Consider the following 20,036-nt stretch of genomic DNA (forward strand, 5'->3'; position numbering starts at 1 on the left):
CCCAAAGAAGAGATTAGAACATAATTGCTTGCCAAATTGCATTTTAAACTCAAGCTGGTTTTGAGCTCCAACTAAAGCAGAAGCTATATAGAATTGAGAGAGTTTTTGATTGCACTGCTATCATTATGGGAACAGCAGGGCAGTTTCCTAAATTTTGCTTTTATTAAAGCAGAAGTATCAATTACAAATATAGATCACTCTTTTACCCCACATGCCCCAAATCCTGCATCAGGGTCCATTACCATGGACACTAGCAGCCACACAGAGTCCAATTGAAGTCAAGGGGATTCTGGATGGGAACAGAGGTTCACCTTAACAGACCTTATTGCAGGAACAGGGCCATGTGTCACACAGCAGGGCAAGAGAAAAGGATGCAAAATTAAAACAAACAACAAAAAACAAAAAACCCAACCTCCGTCACCAGGAACTACTCTGGCACATGATCATGTGGTGTAATGAGTACCCCTCATATGCCATTATCAGCACCTTGTAGTATTAGGTTCCTGAATGATCCTTAATCTTGCTTCTCCCATCTTCAGCAGGCCTTCAACATACCAAATGCCAGATTTCTTGTGTGTTTAAAAACAAACAAAAAAAAACCCGCCTCACACACACTTGGAGGCCTGTGATAAATGAAGGGGGAAGTGGGGGTAGCCCCCTTTTATGGACACCCAGCCAGCAAGCCAGCTAGCTACAAAATCCATGTTAGTAGCTGTTCTCTACTTGCTTTACCTGTAAAGGGTTAAAAAAAGCCCCTAGGTAAAAGGAAGGGAGCAGGCACCTGACCAGAAGAACCAATGGGAGGGCTAGAACTTTTTTCAATTGGGAAAACACTTTCCCTTTGTCTGTCCTCCAGAGAGAGGGGACAGAGCAGAGACAGGGCTGGAGCTATGCAGTAAAAAGTTGTGGACCAGGTATGAAAAAAATCACTAGATCATACCTAGAAACTACTCATTTGAAGCCCCCAGATAGCTAAGTAGATCAGGAAAGGTCTAGGAAGACATGATTAGGCTTATTTCTTTACAGCTTGTGGATTCCTCTTTGCTAACCCTCAATTGCTTTTGTTTTGCTTGTAACCATTAAACTGGACCTCAAGAAAACCATTCTTGATGCTTAATTATTATATTTCTCTTTTTAAATCTAGCAATAGCCTAAAGTTCCAGATTATTTCCTCTTTTGGTTTTTAATAAAATTTACCTTTTTTTAAGAACAGGGTTGGGTTTTTGTGTCCTAAGAAGTTTGTGCACATGTTGTTTAATTGGCTGGTGGCAAAAGCTGATTTCTTTTGTTTTCTTTCTCCACTTTTCCCTGGAGGGGGGTGTATGTGTGAAAGGGCTTGAGGGTATCCCACAGGGAGGAATTCCCAAATGAGCCTTCCTGGGTTCAAAGGGTTTTTTTGCATTTGGGTGGTGGCAGCATCTACCCATCCAAGGTCAGAGAGAAGCCGTAACCTTGGGAGTTTAATACAAGCCTGGAGTGGCCAGTATTAATTTTTAGAATCCTTGTGGCGCCCCCACCTTCTGCACTTGAACTGCCAGAGTGGGGAAATCAGCCTTGACACGCCATTAAAAGAAATTAGTTTCCAAGCTAAAAGTATGCATGGCATGATTCACATTAGGCCTAAAAACAGCACATCCTAGGGATCTGAGAGATTTTGGAAACAGGAGTAATGAGAGAAAAGCATTTGCCAACCTTCATTTTAGGTGTTTTTAATTGAACTCAGCAAATAAACATGATTAGTGAATAAAACTAAAATAGGAAAAACTATGAAAAACACATCACATCTGTTCCCGAGCAAAGTCAAAGAAGCCAGCAAAAGGCCAACTGCAAACTCAACTGAATCAAATATTCTTATCTTGGCACAATCTGGTTTCAGGCCAAGACATGGGATCGAAACAACTTTAGTTGCACTACAAAAAGTCTCATTCTCCTGGAGATCTCTGCAACACTGGATCCTGTTGATCATAGGATACTGCTGTCCCACCTGAGAAAGGTAGCAGGAGTAGAGGGAAATGTGCTTAAGTGCCCTTCCTGGAAGGACTCCGCTCCTCAGGCACAATGGCACTTTCTATCACAAGGTTAAAAGCTCATTTGTGTAGGAGACAGATTTCTCGGCAACCAATCCCAAATGGTGGCATGAACTCGGATGAACTGAGCAGTGTCACAAACTCACCACCTTCTGCTCCAAGTGTGAGGTACCCCTCTTTGATCTTGCCTTTTCCTACATAAAAACATAGCAGGATGTATACGTTAAAAACCCTACCAAAACGCAACATTATACTGTACACATAACACCTGCCCACGCCATGGGGAGAGGGTAAGTCAAGGAATGGCCCACAAGAGATATTAGCCATGTCGCTTAATGCACTACTGGAAGGTGCTCGGAGAATGGCATGAAAATCTACACAGAACAAAAATAGGTGTAAAATGTTAAGCAGCTGTAGGAAAAAAAAGGCAGTCCACATGGATAAAAAGTTACTGTCTGTGGTGTCTGCTGTAAAACCACTATTCAGGGCTTCTCATTTTTGTCAGAGCCATTTAGAGGCTCCCATCCAGCTTCACCTGAAAGTGCTGCTTTCAACATCTCTGTATCCTTTGCATGAATCCACTTAAAGTGTGCACTAACCTGATAGTCTAAATTGAAATCTCCCCTAACTATGGAGACTATATAGAAAGATTTGAAAATCCTTATTTCAGGGTTTGTCTTCACTACTGGGGAGACTGATGATGCTGAAATCGATGCAGCAGGTGTCGATTTAACAGGTCAAATAAAGACCTGCTAAATTGACAGCAGAGTGCTCTCCGGTCAACTCTGGTACTCCAGCTCCCAGAGAAGAGTAAGGTAAGTCTCCCATTGATGCAGCAAACTGAAGACACCACGGTAAGTCAATCTAAGCTATGTTGACTCCAGTTACGTCATGTAGCTGGAGTAGCGTAATTTAGGTCGACTTACCCCGGTAAGTGTAGACAAGACCTCAGACATAGAAGATATCATTCAAGAAGGGCAATTAATATAATCAGAAAAGGGAAAACTTCCATCTAAGGAGAAATTGTGAAGATATGGATTAAAAGGGGAAACAGAGGTATACAAAACAATAGCTGGCATATGAGTATGCCTGACTGAACTTCTCTAATTCAAGAAGACGACATTCAATGAAACTGAAAAAACAACAAAATTTAAAATGTCTAGAAAATATAAACTCAAACAGGATTAGATATTTATTAGATTTTTAAAAATTGATATAAATTCTTATTTCAAACAAACAAAGCATTTAGTACAGTGATTGGGATTAGAAAGAAGTCTCCCCTAGGCAGTTTCCCATAATTGTCCACGGCAAGGTTTCCTGTACATTCTTTTGAACCATCTAGTACTGGCCACCATCAGATGTAGCATATTGAACTAGACAGACCACTGCTCTGACACAACATGGCAGTTCATGTATAGCATAGAGATGTACTTGGAATGCTGTCTCCTAATCAGTCCTGTATATGCTTCTCTTTCTGTAAACGTATCACGTGATTTGCATCTGTTTAGTTTATGGGAATAACCTCGGATTTTGGAATATATGATAAATTAGTAGCAAAGAGTATAATGAATGTACAGACAAGAGTAATATATTGATTGCTGTTGCTATGAGACACGTTTATCAGTGTATTTATTTTGGAAAGCCCCTAGTGGCTATTTTAAATTTTTGTGAGCACCCTTTTCTGGAAGAAGATAATATTTGCCAGCAACAGTAGAAACAAAACTGAAACTGAAGAGGTAACAGGTAGAAATGTGCAAAGATGCAATGGGGAGGGAGCGAAGGGGAGGGCCTGAGCAACTTTGATTTTATTCCAAAAGCCTTATAAAAACACAGCAGAGTAGCAGAGAAACCCTTCAAAAAAAACTTTCAGAGGGCCTAGTATTTAAACAGTGCTCTATAAGAAAAGGGAATTTATTCAAACAATTCAAGATGATAGCATACCTTAGACCAATAACTTTAAAAGCAGGTCAATCTTCTAATTAATTTGGATAGTAATTACTAATTTAAAATTCATACAGAGTGTGAACACAAGAGACATGATACACCAGCTTCATCATAATTTCAGAGCCAGAAACCTTATTTGCAATAGGAACATCTGATCTTTAGCCAAAGTATTGATGAATTACTACATTGGGGATTAGATTGTTTAAAATTTATATACAGTGGCTACAGCAGTTGGCAAGAAGTATTTAGGGTTGCGCCTCCTGCTTTCCTATTTGAATGATAATCTCTAACAAGAGGACAAATATTAAACCATTTAACAATCTGTTTTGCAATATTAAAGATTGCAAGATCCATGTAGAGCAAATATTATAACAAGAAAAAACAAGCAGTCCCAGTCAAAAGGCAAATGTTTTTTTCCCTCTCCTCATTTTGCAACTTTGAACATTGTACTCTGGCAAGCTTTTGGTTGTTAATCTCTCCATTTCGGAGAGGCTGCCCATTACAGCTTTCGCTTTCTTCTTGTCTGACATTTTCTAATATAAGGGAAAAAAATTACCTAATGTAGGCAAATGAAGCTCTTAGTGAGGACTTTAATCAGAGAATGACTCCAGCTGTCCTGTTCCTGGTTCTGTACAGCATTCTATAAATGGTGTGTCTTGTGTTATCTGAGTGATGTGTCCACCACCAATAATGAGGTCCCATTTGACTAACAGGAGAATGCTCTTACATTAATATTCAGCCTCGCTGTTCTCCACGTGGCTTCTGGGGGCCTCTTGCATACATTTGTACATAAGTGCTCCTGCTCACTCAGATCCAGGAAGGGAAAACAGACTCATTAGATCACGAATGTGCAGGAAACATTGAGCAAACTCGGGGCAGGCCTGAGAGCTGTGTTTTCTCCCCACATTTGAGATAGGGCCAGGCAGGGAATTAAGGCCTGATTATGAACACACTGAAGACCATGCAGCGCTTCCCATGAGCAGTGGATTAACACACGGGCCAAAAGGGACCCATGCCCAGGGGCCCTGTCAATTTGGGGCCCCAGGTGTGGGTGGCCCCAATGTTGTGTCCAAGGTCCCAATAAAAACTTAATCTGTTTCTGCTTCCCATGGAAATCTGCTTCTGCTTCCCATGGAGATCAGTGGGCTTTGGAACAGATCCTTAAAGCTATGGGGATCCCGAACTTCATTCCCAACAGCTGGAGCAACCAGGAAGGGGGTTGACTAAGACACAGGGTGCTGGAGAAGATACATCTTCAGGAAATCAGAGGAAGCAGAAAGAACACGCCTTCCTTCCAAACCACAAGAGAGAAAGGAGAGTCCTTCCTCTCTTCTTCCCCTCCCATGCACCAGCCCACAGTAAGAAAGAACCAAAGAGCCATTTTATCACTGAATGGAGTTAGTGTTGCAATACAATTCTGTATTGGTGCGTCAAGAACACAACATCAGCGTTTAACACCACTAAGGAGTTAGGATCCTACAAAACCACAAATTAATCCACGGGGGAGTCTGCAGTAAGAGCTAGCCAACCTCTCCTCTGCTCCCCTCAAAAGACTTTAAGCTTTCTTAAATGTGCTTATTTGCAGGTCAGAAGTGCACCACTTCAGTTTTGCAAAGTTGAGAGATTCATCAGGCTCTAGTGCCAATGGTCTGAGACCTAGAGAAATAAAATTCCATAATTACAAGAATTTGCATTTTCCGGATCTGCAAGAGGGATAAGAGTTTCTAGCCCTGCATTTTCCGGGCCCCACTTTTGACTCAGACATTTTTTGAATCACTCCCCAAGTGTTTATATCCACACTAAGCAGATTTCATCACCATGTACTGTTCTTTCTACTAAGACTACTTGGTTTTTCCTGGTATTTCTTTGGCCTGTGCACAATGTGTTTTCGGTTGAGGTTTTGAAAGGATTTTTTAGCTGTGGGTGAGACAAATGCATTATTCCAAAACAAGAGTGGATGTCATAGTATTGCACATACACTTTAACCTAAACCAAAATCCTAGATGTAAACTCTTCTACTGTGCATGGATGGGCAGACATCTGACTAAATCTTTTAAAAAAAGTTAAAGTTAAACCTTTTACTCTCTTAGGTTTTCCCTTTCTCAATAAGGACTATGACTAGGCTAAATTTGAATTTTATGTCCTTTCCTATTTTGAGGGGAAAGGATCTGATGTTAAAGTCCTACTTCTTGTCTGAGTCTCAGGAGGCTCTGTCCATGTCCCTCAATCTTCCAGATCAATTCAATTTTGAGCAGAGACTGAGCCTAGAAAGTTTCAGCCCAGACCACAGAAAAAAAAAGTTATGAGCAAGGGAAAAATGTGACTTTAAACAGTAACGCCTTCAGTCCTAACTAGTGTTCGTTGCCATAACTCTAAAGTGATCCTATGAACAGAGCACTAGTCACCTTTAAACAGTCATACTAGGTATTAATCTATATTATGAACTAAAAATAATCAACTATTTAGAACAGAAGAAAGCATGTTATTCTCTTCAATGCTTATCCTTTTTTAATCTTTATCCTATTAACTTAAAAGGGCAGATGGAACAAGTACAATTTGTTTCCATAGATAGCTAATTGAATATTTACAGTATTACTCATGCGTACCTGGTTGTTTTTATTTAAACACAAACGGCATTCTCCTCTTACTGAAGTTTAGTTGCATGTCCTATCTCCATTTGAATGAAGATCCCAGACGTATATCAAAGTGCAGAACACACATTTGGCAGGGACAAAAATAATGCCACTTCAGCTATGGAGCAACTAATGCCATCTCCATAGTAATAAAAATACAATCTGTTGCAGTAAGGTCATAATATATTAATATTCCCGATCTCTCTAAAATATGAGAGATTATGGATGAAGCTGAAGAACACTGAGTCAGTAAACATGCAGGGAACATGATCAGCATTGGTTACCTCCACCTACAGCATCTAGAAACTCTAGAAGTACTTTAAAAAATAATAATCAAGAAACCCCTGAAATCTTGGGGAAAGTTATGGAATTCAGTGGACTGTCTTCCATGATCATGCAAACAGGCACCTGAAAGTGTGGTTAAATAACCCAAAGACACTCAAAATCCTGCACTGAGTAGGCAGATGATGTAGTGACTTAATATGGTAGGTCTGTTCCTTCTTCAAATTTCTATGAAATCTTGCCTCCAGGCCATGTTACTGAATGGTGTGGTTTCCTGGTTCAATTCTGATACTAGATCAGAAAAGTAATGATCTACTGTTAATTATTAGAGTTGGCCAAATTAATTTTGATTCCCCCCCAATGACATTTGCTTGATTTGAGTTTACAACATCCACAAAATTGAAGCAGTTTTGTGAAACTTCAGAAGTGTTCAGTGAAAATCTGGACACTGTTTCACAATCAAGATGTCAACACAAAATGCCATTTTTGTTCAAACATCCACACTGGGAATTTGGATACGTAGAGAAGCAGATAACGGTGGGTACTTCCAAAGAGCCTCCTGGTTAAGGGATTACCACAGGCTGAGAGCCAGGATGCTCAGTATTTTTTTCTCTCTATCGGTACCAGTAGCTGGCTTTAACAGCAGCATTTACTTAGCACTTTATAAATACATTACAACTTCAGTTCATTAGCCGTATTTTATGGATTGGGGAAGAGTGACTCTTAATTTCCAACCTCAGCTAATTCCTGGCCAGATCACAGTCATTTGGTTTTGGGCCAATGCTGTTCTTTAGCATAAATGGCTCTTCTCAGGTGAGTCAATTAAATTTGAGGATTACTAGTCAAAGGAGTGAGGTTACTTCCAATAGGAGTAATGGGAGCAAACAACCCAACTAGTTTTAAAATAGAGCATAAGTTTGAGTGGGATAATATGTTGTGGTTGACTGAAATAGCAAGGGGACTAGACCCGATAAACCTTCCGGTCCTATGTACTTAAAAGTTCCTTGGCAAGTCCGTATCCAAAGCAAGATTAGAACATAAATGTCCTGGACTTCAGACCACTGCCTGGAAAAAAAAAAGCTCCTTGGAAATTAAAACACAAATTCCAATCAGCCCAGTAACTTTGCACTGTGTTGAGGAATCCTATTGAGGATAATAGGAGATTCCTCATGCAACAGTTCAGTGTTTCATAATCCAAACAGCATCAGGAACTTCAGTAAAATAAAGTAAGCAGCCAAACAGAAATAACATTTTTTACATTAACATTTTCTTGAAGACTCCATGGTGCAAAGAAACAGGACTTATTTTTTGCAAACAGCACTTCCCCAGTAGATACCAAGATGCTGAGATTCTAAGGCTCAAGAAAGGAAGAGAAATTATCACGATATTCTGAGCCAACCATTTTCCTACTTTTGGTGCATTAAGACTTGTAAACTTGGGCCATAATGCACAAATCACCCAGCTCAGAAGATGTGGAGGAACCCAGACATAGGAGAACCACAACACCAGGCAAGTGTGGACTTTGCACAGGTTCCCAGCAGTCCTTATTGGGAATCAGCAGCACCTATGCACCACCGAGGGTGGTTTCTGGGGGTTCCTAGCACCATGGTTCTTTGAGGCAGGCCTCAAGGAGCCTCTGGTCGTCTGCCATCTCCCTCCCAAAGATGTGCCTCCTCAGTAAACACACAGAACTGAACTATCTCCCCAAATCATTTGGTCAGTATGAAATGATTGTGCACCAAGCATTTATAACGCTTCAGTTTGAGTGATATAGAATATTCAACAGTTACCACTTACATCTCTTTATCTTGTAGTAACTAATAATCATGGCTTCTTTCTGTATAGCATCTTTGATCCTACAGATTGATATGCAGCGCATATACAGGGTTCTCTTCACCCAGCACTGAAATTCAGCCATCTCTTGGGGATTGGTCCTGCTTTGAGCAGGGGGTTGGACTAGATGACCTCCTGAGGTCTCTTCCAACCCTGATATTCTAGTCTATGATTCTATGAACTAGTTAACTGTATAGGTTCAGTACTGACTCAAAAGGGAAGAATGCCAACATATGGCTCAGCACTTACATGTCCCATCCAAGTACTGACATGGACCTGCTCTCTTAAGCTTGCAAGATCACTGAAAGATACCAGAAACTGGAAACTAGTTACTAATAGGCATTAACTAAAAACACTCGTTTGACTTGAAAACATTCTATTTAATTTATACAAATAACTACTAAATAGAAAAAGTAGATTAAAAACAAAATAGTTTTTCTGGCAGAGTTTAAATGCACATTATGTAGCGCTTAGAAGAAAAAAAATGCATTTTCCCACAGCATTCATGACTTAAAAAAAAAATCTACTGAAGTTCTACATTGCTTTCATGTTCTAGATCAGTAAGACACTAGATGCGGCATTGTGAGAGTAGTGGCTAAATATGTTCTGCAATTGAACTGAAGTTATGTTACAGACCATACCTACAAAAAAGTGAAGCATTTAAAATGTGACTAACACGTTGTAATATGATAATACAGAAAGCAATTTCTGTTTCAGATTATATTGTGTTACAAAAACGTCTGTGTAAGAAATAATGAAAGAGGCCACAAAAATAAGCTTGAACTTTATGCACTTATTCGGTTTTTTAAAACTGGCAAGTGCATTAGTAATAAATAATTTGCAAGTTTTGTATAAATGAGAAATTCCTAATGTTCAGCATTATTGTAAACATCAGTACACATGTAAAATGCAGCTAAAATCTGACAGTTACATTTTCATCAAATCGATTTCCTATTGTTCAGACACAGATCAATGGGGTACATAGCCAATCATTTTTGGCAAGTCACGTCTTTAAAATTAACAGTAACAGTGCAAGTAAGGAATGCAAAGAATTCCTAGTGCAATAAAGAGGAGAAGCACAGGCAATATTGCTGATTAAAATTTACCACTTCCATGTGTTTGTCCTGGGAGTGACTAGGAGACTCTCTATAAAAAGCTATTCAAAGCCATCGTTTAATGCCCTGATCTTGTTTTAGGATTTCTGTGTCTTCCTTCAGGCCACTATCTTTGCAACAGTACATCCAGCATAAGTCTTTATAGTTTGACCCTTTGTGAAATGCCCACGACAGTCACTGAGCAGGGTTCGTATGGTTCCATTGTTTCCCAGATGAATGGCTAGATAAGAAAGTCTGCCTCTAAGAAGCCATTTGGGACCAGTTCTAGAACTCGTCAGGCCAGAATATTTCTGAACTGGACAAAAGCCTTCCATCTTGACAGCATCACAAGAACATCAACAGTCAGCTTTCAGTTTATCTAAGGAATTATCAATTTTGGTCAAAGTCTTTTTGATACGCAGGGCTGTTAGTCTTGCCGATGGATTGTGGTACCAGCATTCTTTCATCAGCTTGGCAAGAGAGGTTAGTGTCTGGGAAGAGAGAAAGAAAAAAAACAAAAACAGACAGTTGTATATAGGCACACAGATCACAAGCTCACTCAAGTTTCATTAGCCTTACTGCTTTGTTAATACTCAAATCTTTACAAAAATCTACAACTTGGTTTACAGCTACCAAAAATGGATTTCATCTCTTCAAATTTCTGCAGATTTTTTTTGTTTGGTTGGTTGGTTGAATAAATGGAAACCATATTTAAAGAGGGTGGGGTCAAGAAGATGCCCTGACCAGTACAATTAAAAAAACATAAGGTCAGATAAAAATTATATTTGAATGTTTAAAAAGCACAGTTTTACTGAATAGTGTAAATAGTATCACTAAATCTGTAAATAATGCAACAAAAAAGTAAGTTTTCTATAAAAAACCCATAGAAAGCACTGGAAAATACACGTATTTTCCACTTGTAATTTTAAAATACCTAGGGCAGTCTGTATATCTGAGAAACAGAGCTGTTTAACATGGTAGGACAGTTTATTTTATTTGTCCATGGCCAACAATGCGACTCAAATATACATAAAACACTGCAGAGATTAAACCATAATTCCATATCTTCAGAAACAGACAAACCAGTTACTCAACTGCCAACAGGATATTTGAGGGCACAATTACATTGATTTTGGTGAAGAAAAATGAAGATTTTTACTCTTACTACTTTAATCTGACCTTTTAAAAATATTTATTGATATAGGCCCTTATTATGGGGGAGAGGAGAAAAGTCAGTTTTGACATAAATCTGCATATTTATGACCCTCATATCCTTACATAGGTTACTTCAACACCAACATGATTTTCTACTGAAGAGCAAGAATAAGATGCGCCACAGTGGATGTGGCCATTTTAAAAATCAGTCTGGATTTATATCAGAGATTAGATTTGTTTCGATTTGCCTGACGAGAACTTGTTTGCTCTGGGTTTCCCCTTAACATACAGTCAGGTATCAGCACATATTTGGCCATCTATCTTTCAAGCAATTATCTTAGCAATAAACAGAGACCATTTCAACTAAAAGAAGATATTAACAGCTGAAAACAGTTTACACCAAAAGATTATTGCAAAAGGAGCAAAAGGTATGAGCTGACATTTCAAGACATGACCTCCAGTTTGCTACTTACTAGATCTGAGAACCATCTATTGGGAATGTTTGGCCTTTGCTGATCCACACAGACCACTTTTCTCATATCTTCAAAACTAGGGTCATTTGGAACCACATCATAGAATGGAGGTTTATAGTCTTCTACAATACCTAAAACAGATGAAGATTACATTATTGTGCTGCAGGCTTTTAGTGACTTCATCAGTAAGACATTTCTGCACCGAGGCCGGGGTTATATGATTTAACAACCTGCAATGTCCATACTATTACTAATTCTTACGTTTACATCTTCAATATGTTAATCCGTATGTATGACACTTATGAGGTAGGCAAACATCAGACCCATTTTGCAAGTGGAGAAACTGGGGCACAGAGAAATTCCTCAAAACCACACAGTGAATCAGTGACAGAACTAGGATTAGAACTCAAAGTTCCTTGCAAAAAAAGGGAACACGCTTAGTCGGCTAAACCATGCTGCTTCCCAAATTAATAAAGGTACAGAGAATCTATGAGATTCACAAATTTATGGCAGGTAGCTGGCTGGTGAAAGACATTAGCTAGCCACCAGGAAGCCTTGCATCTCATATTTTAAAGGCTATGTCAAACAAAAAGCAGTAATTTATTCCAGACAAGCAATCACCCCCCGAAAAAATAAAAATAAAATAAATAAGTAAATTCAATGCTAAACTATATTACTAATAAAGGGTACTAGTTTTGCCTATGCATTTCCTCCCTTGCAACTGTTAATGTAAGTGTAAATTATCAAAAAGGCTTTTAAAACTCCTTTTTTTCCCCTTGGGAATTCTAACTCCTTGACACAAACTAACTGACTCTGAAGAGAAATGGGATTTTTGTTAGCAAAATGCTAACAGAAAACTTCAAGATCTGTATGCTGGCTTTGATTGGTTGACCATAAATAGAACTGTTTTTCATGACTCATGGAGGAAGACAAGAAGCACTTAAGTCTCTATATACTCTCACACTGACACCTCAAAATGAAGACTGTTCTCTTTCTTAAAGACATATTGTAAAGCCGGTGTCGCATGCTACCATAAAGGCTAAGTGAGTGGGGAGCGCCAAAAATGTAAATTTTATTTCAAAATTTTAGAAGCCCCGAGATTTGCTTGACAGTGCTTAAATAAATCTCTGAACTCAGGCACATGCTGCACATGCATACCCGCACATGTGGACTACGCATAGGGTGTCAAAGAAGAATCAGAACTGCCAAAAACCATGAAAGAGAAGGTAGGTGAGTTAACATTTTTGATTGGACCACTTTCTGTTAGTTACAGGGGGTATGGCTACAGAGCAACTAGACACTTGCAATCAGCCCCTGCCAGCCAACTTGTGCTCGCAGAGCCCGAGTCAGCTAGCACAGGCCAGCTGCAGGTTTTTCATTGCACTGTAGACATACCCATAGACAAGATACAGAGCTGTTCTTCAGGTCTGGAGAAGATAATCAAAGTGTCACAGCTATATACAAGATGAAACAGATTATTAAGCATAAGGATTTAATGCATGTTGCAAGAAACTATGCAAAAATGAAGTGGTCAAGCTCTGAAAAGATAAAGAAGCTCACTATCTGATATAGTGGGCTTTAAAACAAATACAGAGAGTGCTCTGACACAACAGCACAAGGAAAATGACCGAGACAGATATAAGGGTTTCAGCTGATGTAGACAGAAGAAGAGTAATAGAAAACTAGCTTTAAAAAAAAAGGACTAAAACAGCTTGGCATAGACTAGAATAGCTGGAGAACCAAAGCAGGAAGCACAGAATACCGCTGAGATCTTTTGTGTGACAAGGTATGGAAGACAAGGAAAAGTTCAAAGGGCTTTGATACAGAAAATCCTGAAACCACTTTATATATCGAAGCAACTGCAAACTTTCAACTCTCCCACTTAGTCACTGCAATCATCTTATTTCTGGATTAGGGATGTAAAACCATTAACTGTTAAAAATTTTAATAGTTTAAATGGCGAACTTTTAAAATGGTATTTACATCCCTATTTTGGATGTGCTAATAAAATATCATCAGGATTCCCACCCTACCCCCCTTCCCATGATCAAAAATGACAGACAGTTCATTATGCCTCAACCTCTCTCGGCTTTTTTCAGATCTCCACCTTCGAGCCCCTCTCCCATGGAGCTGGGATCTAGATATGAGCAATGTCATGGCTAACAATACGGATGAGACAGAATGATTGCAAGTCCAAACACCCATTGTGTTATAACCCCCTGAGAACCGCTGCTTTGGAAGACTAAGGCCTTTCTATAATAAAAAAGTTGTATTGCCTTTAACTATACCAGTACAGTTAACGAGGCAGTGTCCTGTCCAGTATGGACACAGTAATACCTGTATAGAAGTGTTTTTACCCGTATAGCTTAGGCCTGGTCTACACTAGGAATTTACAAGTTGGTATAGCCACATGTCTCAGGGGTATGAAAAATCCACCTCCCTGAGAGCTAGGAAAAATTCTTCCATTTACCATCAGCCTAGTACTATCTATACTGGGCCTTAGCTTGGTATAGCTATCGTCTCTCAGTGAGGTGGATTACGTACACTGATGGGAGAATCCCTCCTGTTGGCATAGTTAGGCCTCTACACTGAAGCGCTACAGTGGCTGCTGTAGCATTTTAAGTGTAGACAACCCTTTATTCTCAATTCAGGAATGGCTTTTACCAGAATAGCTATTTTAGTGTCTCTCTCACACACACACACACACACACAGAGCGCTATACCAGAAATCTTAAGTGTTAATCAGGCCTAAAAAAGACATACAAGCAAGAAGAGTATTTATTTGGAATGGTAAAATTACTCAAAATATACCAGGATGTAATGAAGGATACAGTTACAAGAATAAAGAAGCATTTAAAGTTAAGTTACATAGGGAAAAACCTGATACAGTGGTATCATTCAACCAGGCATGTTAAATTGTCACCACTAGAAGATACAGAAATTTGGGGATCTTGTAGGAGTAAAACACATTCCAGTAGAGTGTTCAAATGTATTTCCTATTTGGGAGAGACGTCTCAACATTTAGTTTTCTGTTTGGTTTACTTAATAAGCCACACTGATAGATTCATTCAATTTTACATGAGTAAAATCTTCTTTATCCCTCTTTAAGTAAGCTACTTTATAACATGATTAATGTAACTGTATTACTCAACTATAGATAAATGTGTAAGATACAACAGATGGCAGAGATGGAAAAGGAAGAAAAAGCCTATTTTAACTAAACTTAATTGCAAAATTAGCTTTGATATGCATACAGAAGTGCAGATTCCATTATATGCAATATAAAGTAATATTAACCTACATTTTCAGAAGTTATTAATGATTTGGGGCACTTCATATAGTCACCCTGAGAAGGATCTGATTTTCAGAAGTGCTGAGCAACATCTTATTGTGGTTTTTTGGGGGGTTTTTTTTGCACAATGTTTATATTCTCCCCCATTCCGCACATCCTCTAGTCTGTTGCTCCAGAACAAGGTTTAGTCTAGTCTAGAGTAGTCAGTGGAGACATCCCTATATTTCTTCTCAAGAGTCCCTCTCTCTATACTTCAAATGTTGACAGGTGTAAAGTGTAAAACTAGCATTTCATTAGAGTTAAAATGTAAAACTTCTCTTTTGTTCAACATCTGAATGCAGAAATACCAATCTAAGGCACACATTAGGGCCTACCTTTGGGGAAAAAAGGGAGGGGATTTGAATCTATATTTGAAGTTTAATCCAAATTTCAGCTTCATTTCCAAACCTCATTAGGATGTTAGAGGAAAGATTCTACTATCACCACAAACACAGCATGGATTTATTTTAAGTTACTATTTTCATTTGGTCTGCTATATATTGTTGAGTATAATAAAGCCTAATTACTTTTAACCATCATAGTTGACTATATTAAATCTAGAAGGAACCAGATCTGGCCTTTATTCTAACAGTTAAGTCAGAAATATTTTAAACAACCATGCCAAACTTCATGGATCCTATGGGATCACTGTTGGCTCCACAACAACTGAGGGACTATGTCAGCAAGCCACCGTAACCTCTAGTCTGCATTATCGTAACAGAGCTGTCCCTGTGAACTATGATATCCCTCTCTTCCTCACTTGCAAGAGAAGAAAACAAAACAACCCTAAACCCATGCCAGTTACCAAACAGTTTAAGGATCCTTTTCATAACTTAGAAAATACTTCAACGCTCCCATAAAGAAGCCAGCTTTTCCATAATTGAATTAATGATAAGCTTGCATCCAAGATGGTTTTTTCACCTGATTACTCATTTCTTCAATGTCAGCTTGTCATGTATATATTTTATATATATAAAATGACTGTATGCAATACAATGCAATTAACTAGTTAACAGGCAGATCTTTGTATAAAAATATCAGGCAAAGTTGCCTGGATTGTGAAAATGGGTATGTAGTCTAAATTCTCTTTCAGTTACAGTATATCATGATTAGCATGGATGGTCAACAAGATGATAGTATTAGAAATCAGTGAGACTGAGAAGTAATAGCAATAAGAGGTGGAGTCTCAAACAAACACCTGTCAGGAATCGGCAACCTTTGGCATGTGGCCCACCAGGGTAAGCCCCCATTGGCCTGGAGCGGTGAACTGCGGCCAGTGGGAGCTGCGATCGGCTGAACCTGTGGACGCGGCAGGTAAACAAACCGGCCCAGCCCACCAGGGGGCTTACCCTGGTGGGCTGCGGGCCAAAGGCTGCAGACCCCTGGTCTAGATAATACTTAGTCCTGCCATGAGTGCAGGGGTCTGGACCTGAAGACCTCTCAAAGTCCCTTCCAGTTGTATGATTCTATGAAATACAAGATAAAGATTGCTGGCATACTGTAAACTAACTAGGGAATTATTCAAAAGCAAGAGAATGATTCTGCAGTGACCTAGTGAGACTATTAGGCATAGAGTACAGTACTGGTCACCAGGCTTAAAAAAGAAATAATCAGTTATTAGAAGATATCTTGCAGTGTACACATGCCTCCAGGCCACACCCACACTCTAAGTTGAGCGAAAAAAATGTTAATGTTGTGTCTTTCCTTAAACTAATCAACAACTGAAAGGGAGAATGTTAGAAGATGCTGTGTCACCAGAACAGTCATTAGCAGATAGAATAACTCAGTATTACAGGAGCTGATAGTCTTTATGAATTAAAAGACTAGACCAGATCAACCGTTACGGAATAGGATACAAAATTTGCCATACTGATCAGAACATTAAGCCCAGCATCCTGCCAATACAAGTTCATAGCATACCCAATTGAAAATTGCTTCCTGCCATCTATGACACATCCTGACACAATAGCAGATTAGCTCTACCTTAACACTTGGCATTACACATGCTATCAGTCATTAAACTAGGAGCATGTCTATGCGCTAAGTAGGAGATGGGATTCCTAGCTCTAAGAGAGACACTCAAAAACGTAGCCATGGCAGTGTGAACTGCAGGATGGACCAGCCACCATGTATATGCCCATCTGAGACCCTAGCCACGTACTCAGGATGGCTCGCTCATCTTGAGGCTCGCACCTCTAGTGTTGTACTATATTTTTTAAGTGCTAGCTCAATGAGAGCTAGTGCAAGTATGTCTCCTTGAACCAGGAATCATACTCCCAGCTTGAAGTGGGATAGCTCAGTGGTTTGAGCATTGGCCTGCTAAACCCAGGGTTGAGAGTTCAATCCTTGAGGAGGCCACTTAGGGATCTGAGGCAAAAAATTGGTCCTGCTAGTGAAGGCAGGGGGCTGGACTTGATTACCTTTCAAGGTCCCTTCCAGTTCTAGGAGATTGGTATATCTCCAATTATTACCTTTAAGCTGTTTTACAGATCCAGCTACACCATTTGACTGATCACCTGACAGCAGTTTCCACGGTTACTATGAAATATGAATACAAATTCTCCCCTTGATGTTTAACATTTAAAACATAAAAATGAGAGGAATTATTTATGGTCCTGGAAATAGGGGCTACTATAATTTAGACAACATTCTACTCAGATGGGATGTAATATTGTATACTAATAGAAAGTAGTAATTTTTCCAAATTTAAACATTTAAAATATTTAATACAACACTAAGGTCTATCAACCTGCAAACTACCAACGTGGCCAATTAAGCCAGGTTAGAATTAAGATGGCAAAGAGGAGTTCAGACAAACTTCTAAGTGGAGGTTGCTTACTAGAACTGGAGGTTCTTTGAGATGTGTGGGCCCTATATGTATTCCATACATGAGTACGCATGTGCCCCACGCATCTGAGTCCAGCGATTTAACAGCAGTGTCCATTGGCCCACACATATGCAGAAGATCTTCTCATGCTCCCAAGCAAGGGTATAAGCAGTGCAGGTCAATACTCTCTCAGTTCCTCTTACAGCAAATCCAATCACATCTACAGCTTTCAGGGGGGACGGAGGGTGGGTAATGGAATACACATAGGGACCACTCATTTTGAAGGAGCTCCATTTACAGTAACTAACCTCCATTTCAAGTGCTGGTCCCTATGTGAATTCCACACACAGGTGATTGATAAGCAAGTATCAGATTGGATGTAGGTGTGAGGAAGCCACCAACAAAGATTCATGCAGCACCACAGATCCCACTGCTACACCTGCAGCAGAGGCTTGGACAGGTGGCTGCAAAGGTCCTCTGCATAGGGACCTCCTCCACCTGGTGGCAGCCTGCACTCTCAGAGAGTGGGTCGTTTTACCACCAGGAGGCAGGATGCAAGCTAGTCCGTAATGCAGCCAGAAACCCACTTAGAAATCCTCTGAGAGGATATAGCCTGACCATGGGATCTCTCTACTATTGTGTCAACGAGTCTTGGAGACTTTCTGATGGTCTTAGTTCTTTGCAAGTAAAAGGCCAGTGCACACTTGACACTGAAGGAGCAAAAGTCTCTTCTCTTCAGAAGCATGGAGGTTTCGGAAAAAGGACAGGTAAGTGAATACATTGGCCAAGGTAGAATTCTGCAACAACCCTGGGTAGAAATGTAGGGTGAAGGTGAAAGGATACTTTGTCCTTGTGTAAAAGGGGGGAAAAGGGGGGAAGAAATCTGCCATGAGTGCTCCAAGTTTGTTGATCCTCCTGGCCGAAGTGATGGCCACTAGAAATGCCACCTTCAAGGAAAAGCGAGACATGGAACATGCTGCTAAGGGTTCAAATGGAGGTCTACTACACTTCAACAGCAAAAGGTTCAGATCACATAGTGGTGTGGGTTTAGTGACTGCTGGAAAAGGCCTTGATGAGGCCTTCAGGAACAGTATCCTAGTTGGGTGGGTAAAACAGAGCACTCATCTACTATTTATGGGGGGGAAGGAGGCACTAACAGCTGCTGGGTGGACTTTTAAGACTGACTGTGCTGTATCCAGGTGGAGACATTTCCATTTAGCCAGATACCCAAAGTAGGAAAGAATTGACCAAAACCCGTTATGTACAGCCTGGACCAGGAATGAACAAGAACAATCTACCTCAGATGCTCATCCAAACACCAGACCATAGGGTGGAGAAAGCCGAGGTTGGGGTGTTTGACCTGCCCCTGTCCTGTATCAGGAGTTCTGGGAAGGTTTGGATCTTGAAGGGAGGGTCGACTAACATGGACGGAGGCTCTGGGAACCAAAACTGCCTTGGCCAGTAGCATGCTAGGAGAATGAAGACATTGGCTCCGTCATGATGCATCTTTCTCAGCACCTGTAGAAGCAGGAAAATGGGAGGAAAGGCATATCTGAAACTGCTCATCCACAATAATAGAAGAGCATCGCCTTGGGAATCACGACCTATGGCTCCCCTGGAACAATACATGGGGAATTTCTTGTTTGTTTGTGATGCAAAGAGGTCCCTCATAGAGGTGTGACCCAGCATGTGAAGATGTCTGTCAGAATGGAGTTGTGCATTTCCTGACTCATGGTCCGCCATGAAATGCCTGCTGAGGTTGTCTGCTAAGGAGTTGTGGATATCCAGGAGGTAGGTCACCTAAATGGTGATGTTGTGACTGATGCACCCATTCCAAATCCTGCCTCCCTGTAGACAAAGCAGGGGAGATCTCATTCCTCCCTGTTTATGTAGACAACAGTGGTGATATTATCTGACATTACGTGGATGTGGAGGGTGCGAGTGAGAGGAAGGAAGGCCTTTGCATGCAAAGGTCAACTACCTGTAGCTCCAGGATGTTGATATGTAGTCTGGTGGTTCATGTGCTCTGTACAATGTGACTGTTCAGTTGGGCACCCACCTCAGAAGGGATGCATCAATTACAATAGTGATGCTGGAAGTGGTGAAGGGAACCTTGTCTCTGTTTGACCACTCAGTGAAGGAGCTGATGAGTTAGGAGTTAATGTGGTCTTTATTAGGCGAGTAGACCAAAGTGAGCCAGGCAGGCAATGCAGATAAAGCCTGGCAAAAGGGGGTCAGACAAGTACACGCAGCCATATGACCTAACAGCGACAGGCACATCCACATTGTAGTCCTTGGTCTGTGAGAAATCAAAGAAACTAGGTTGTGCATCCTCTGAAACCTTTCTGCAGGGAGGAAGGCTCTTGCAGAAAAAAAAGAGTCCAATGTTGCCTCAATAAAGTTTGTTGTCCTTGTGGGGGACAAAATGGTCTTCTGT

General features: G+C 40.2%; 1 protein-coding gene across 4 annotated transcripts in view; it reads right to left on the bottom strand.

The window, feature by feature from the left end:
- Positions 1-3,196: 3,196 nt before the first annotated feature.
- The window catches only part of ACVR1 (activin A receptor type 1), a 104,644-nt gene continuing 87,804 nt past the window's right edge, over positions 3,197-20,036 (bottom strand). For all 4 annotated transcript variants that reach the window (XM_045032436.1, XM_045032435.1, XM_045032433.1 and 1 more), the window contains exons 9-10: positions 11,442-11,572; positions 3,197-10,304 (exon numbers count right to left, since the gene is read on the bottom strand). In XM_045032436.1, the coding sequence (XP_044888371.1) occupies positions 10,170-10,304; positions 11,442-11,572 (266 nt within the window). In that variant the 3' untranslated portion in view covers positions 3,197-10,169. The remainder of the gene's footprint in view (positions 10,305-11,441; positions 11,573-20,036) is intronic.

The sequence above is a fragment of the Mauremys mutica genome, chromosome 10, assembly GCF_020497125.1.
Source record: "Mauremys mutica isolate MM-2020 ecotype Southern chromosome 10, ASM2049712v1, whole genome shotgun sequence".
Taxonomy (NCBI): domain Eukaryota; kingdom Metazoa; phylum Chordata; order Testudines; family Geoemydidae; genus Mauremys; species Mauremys mutica.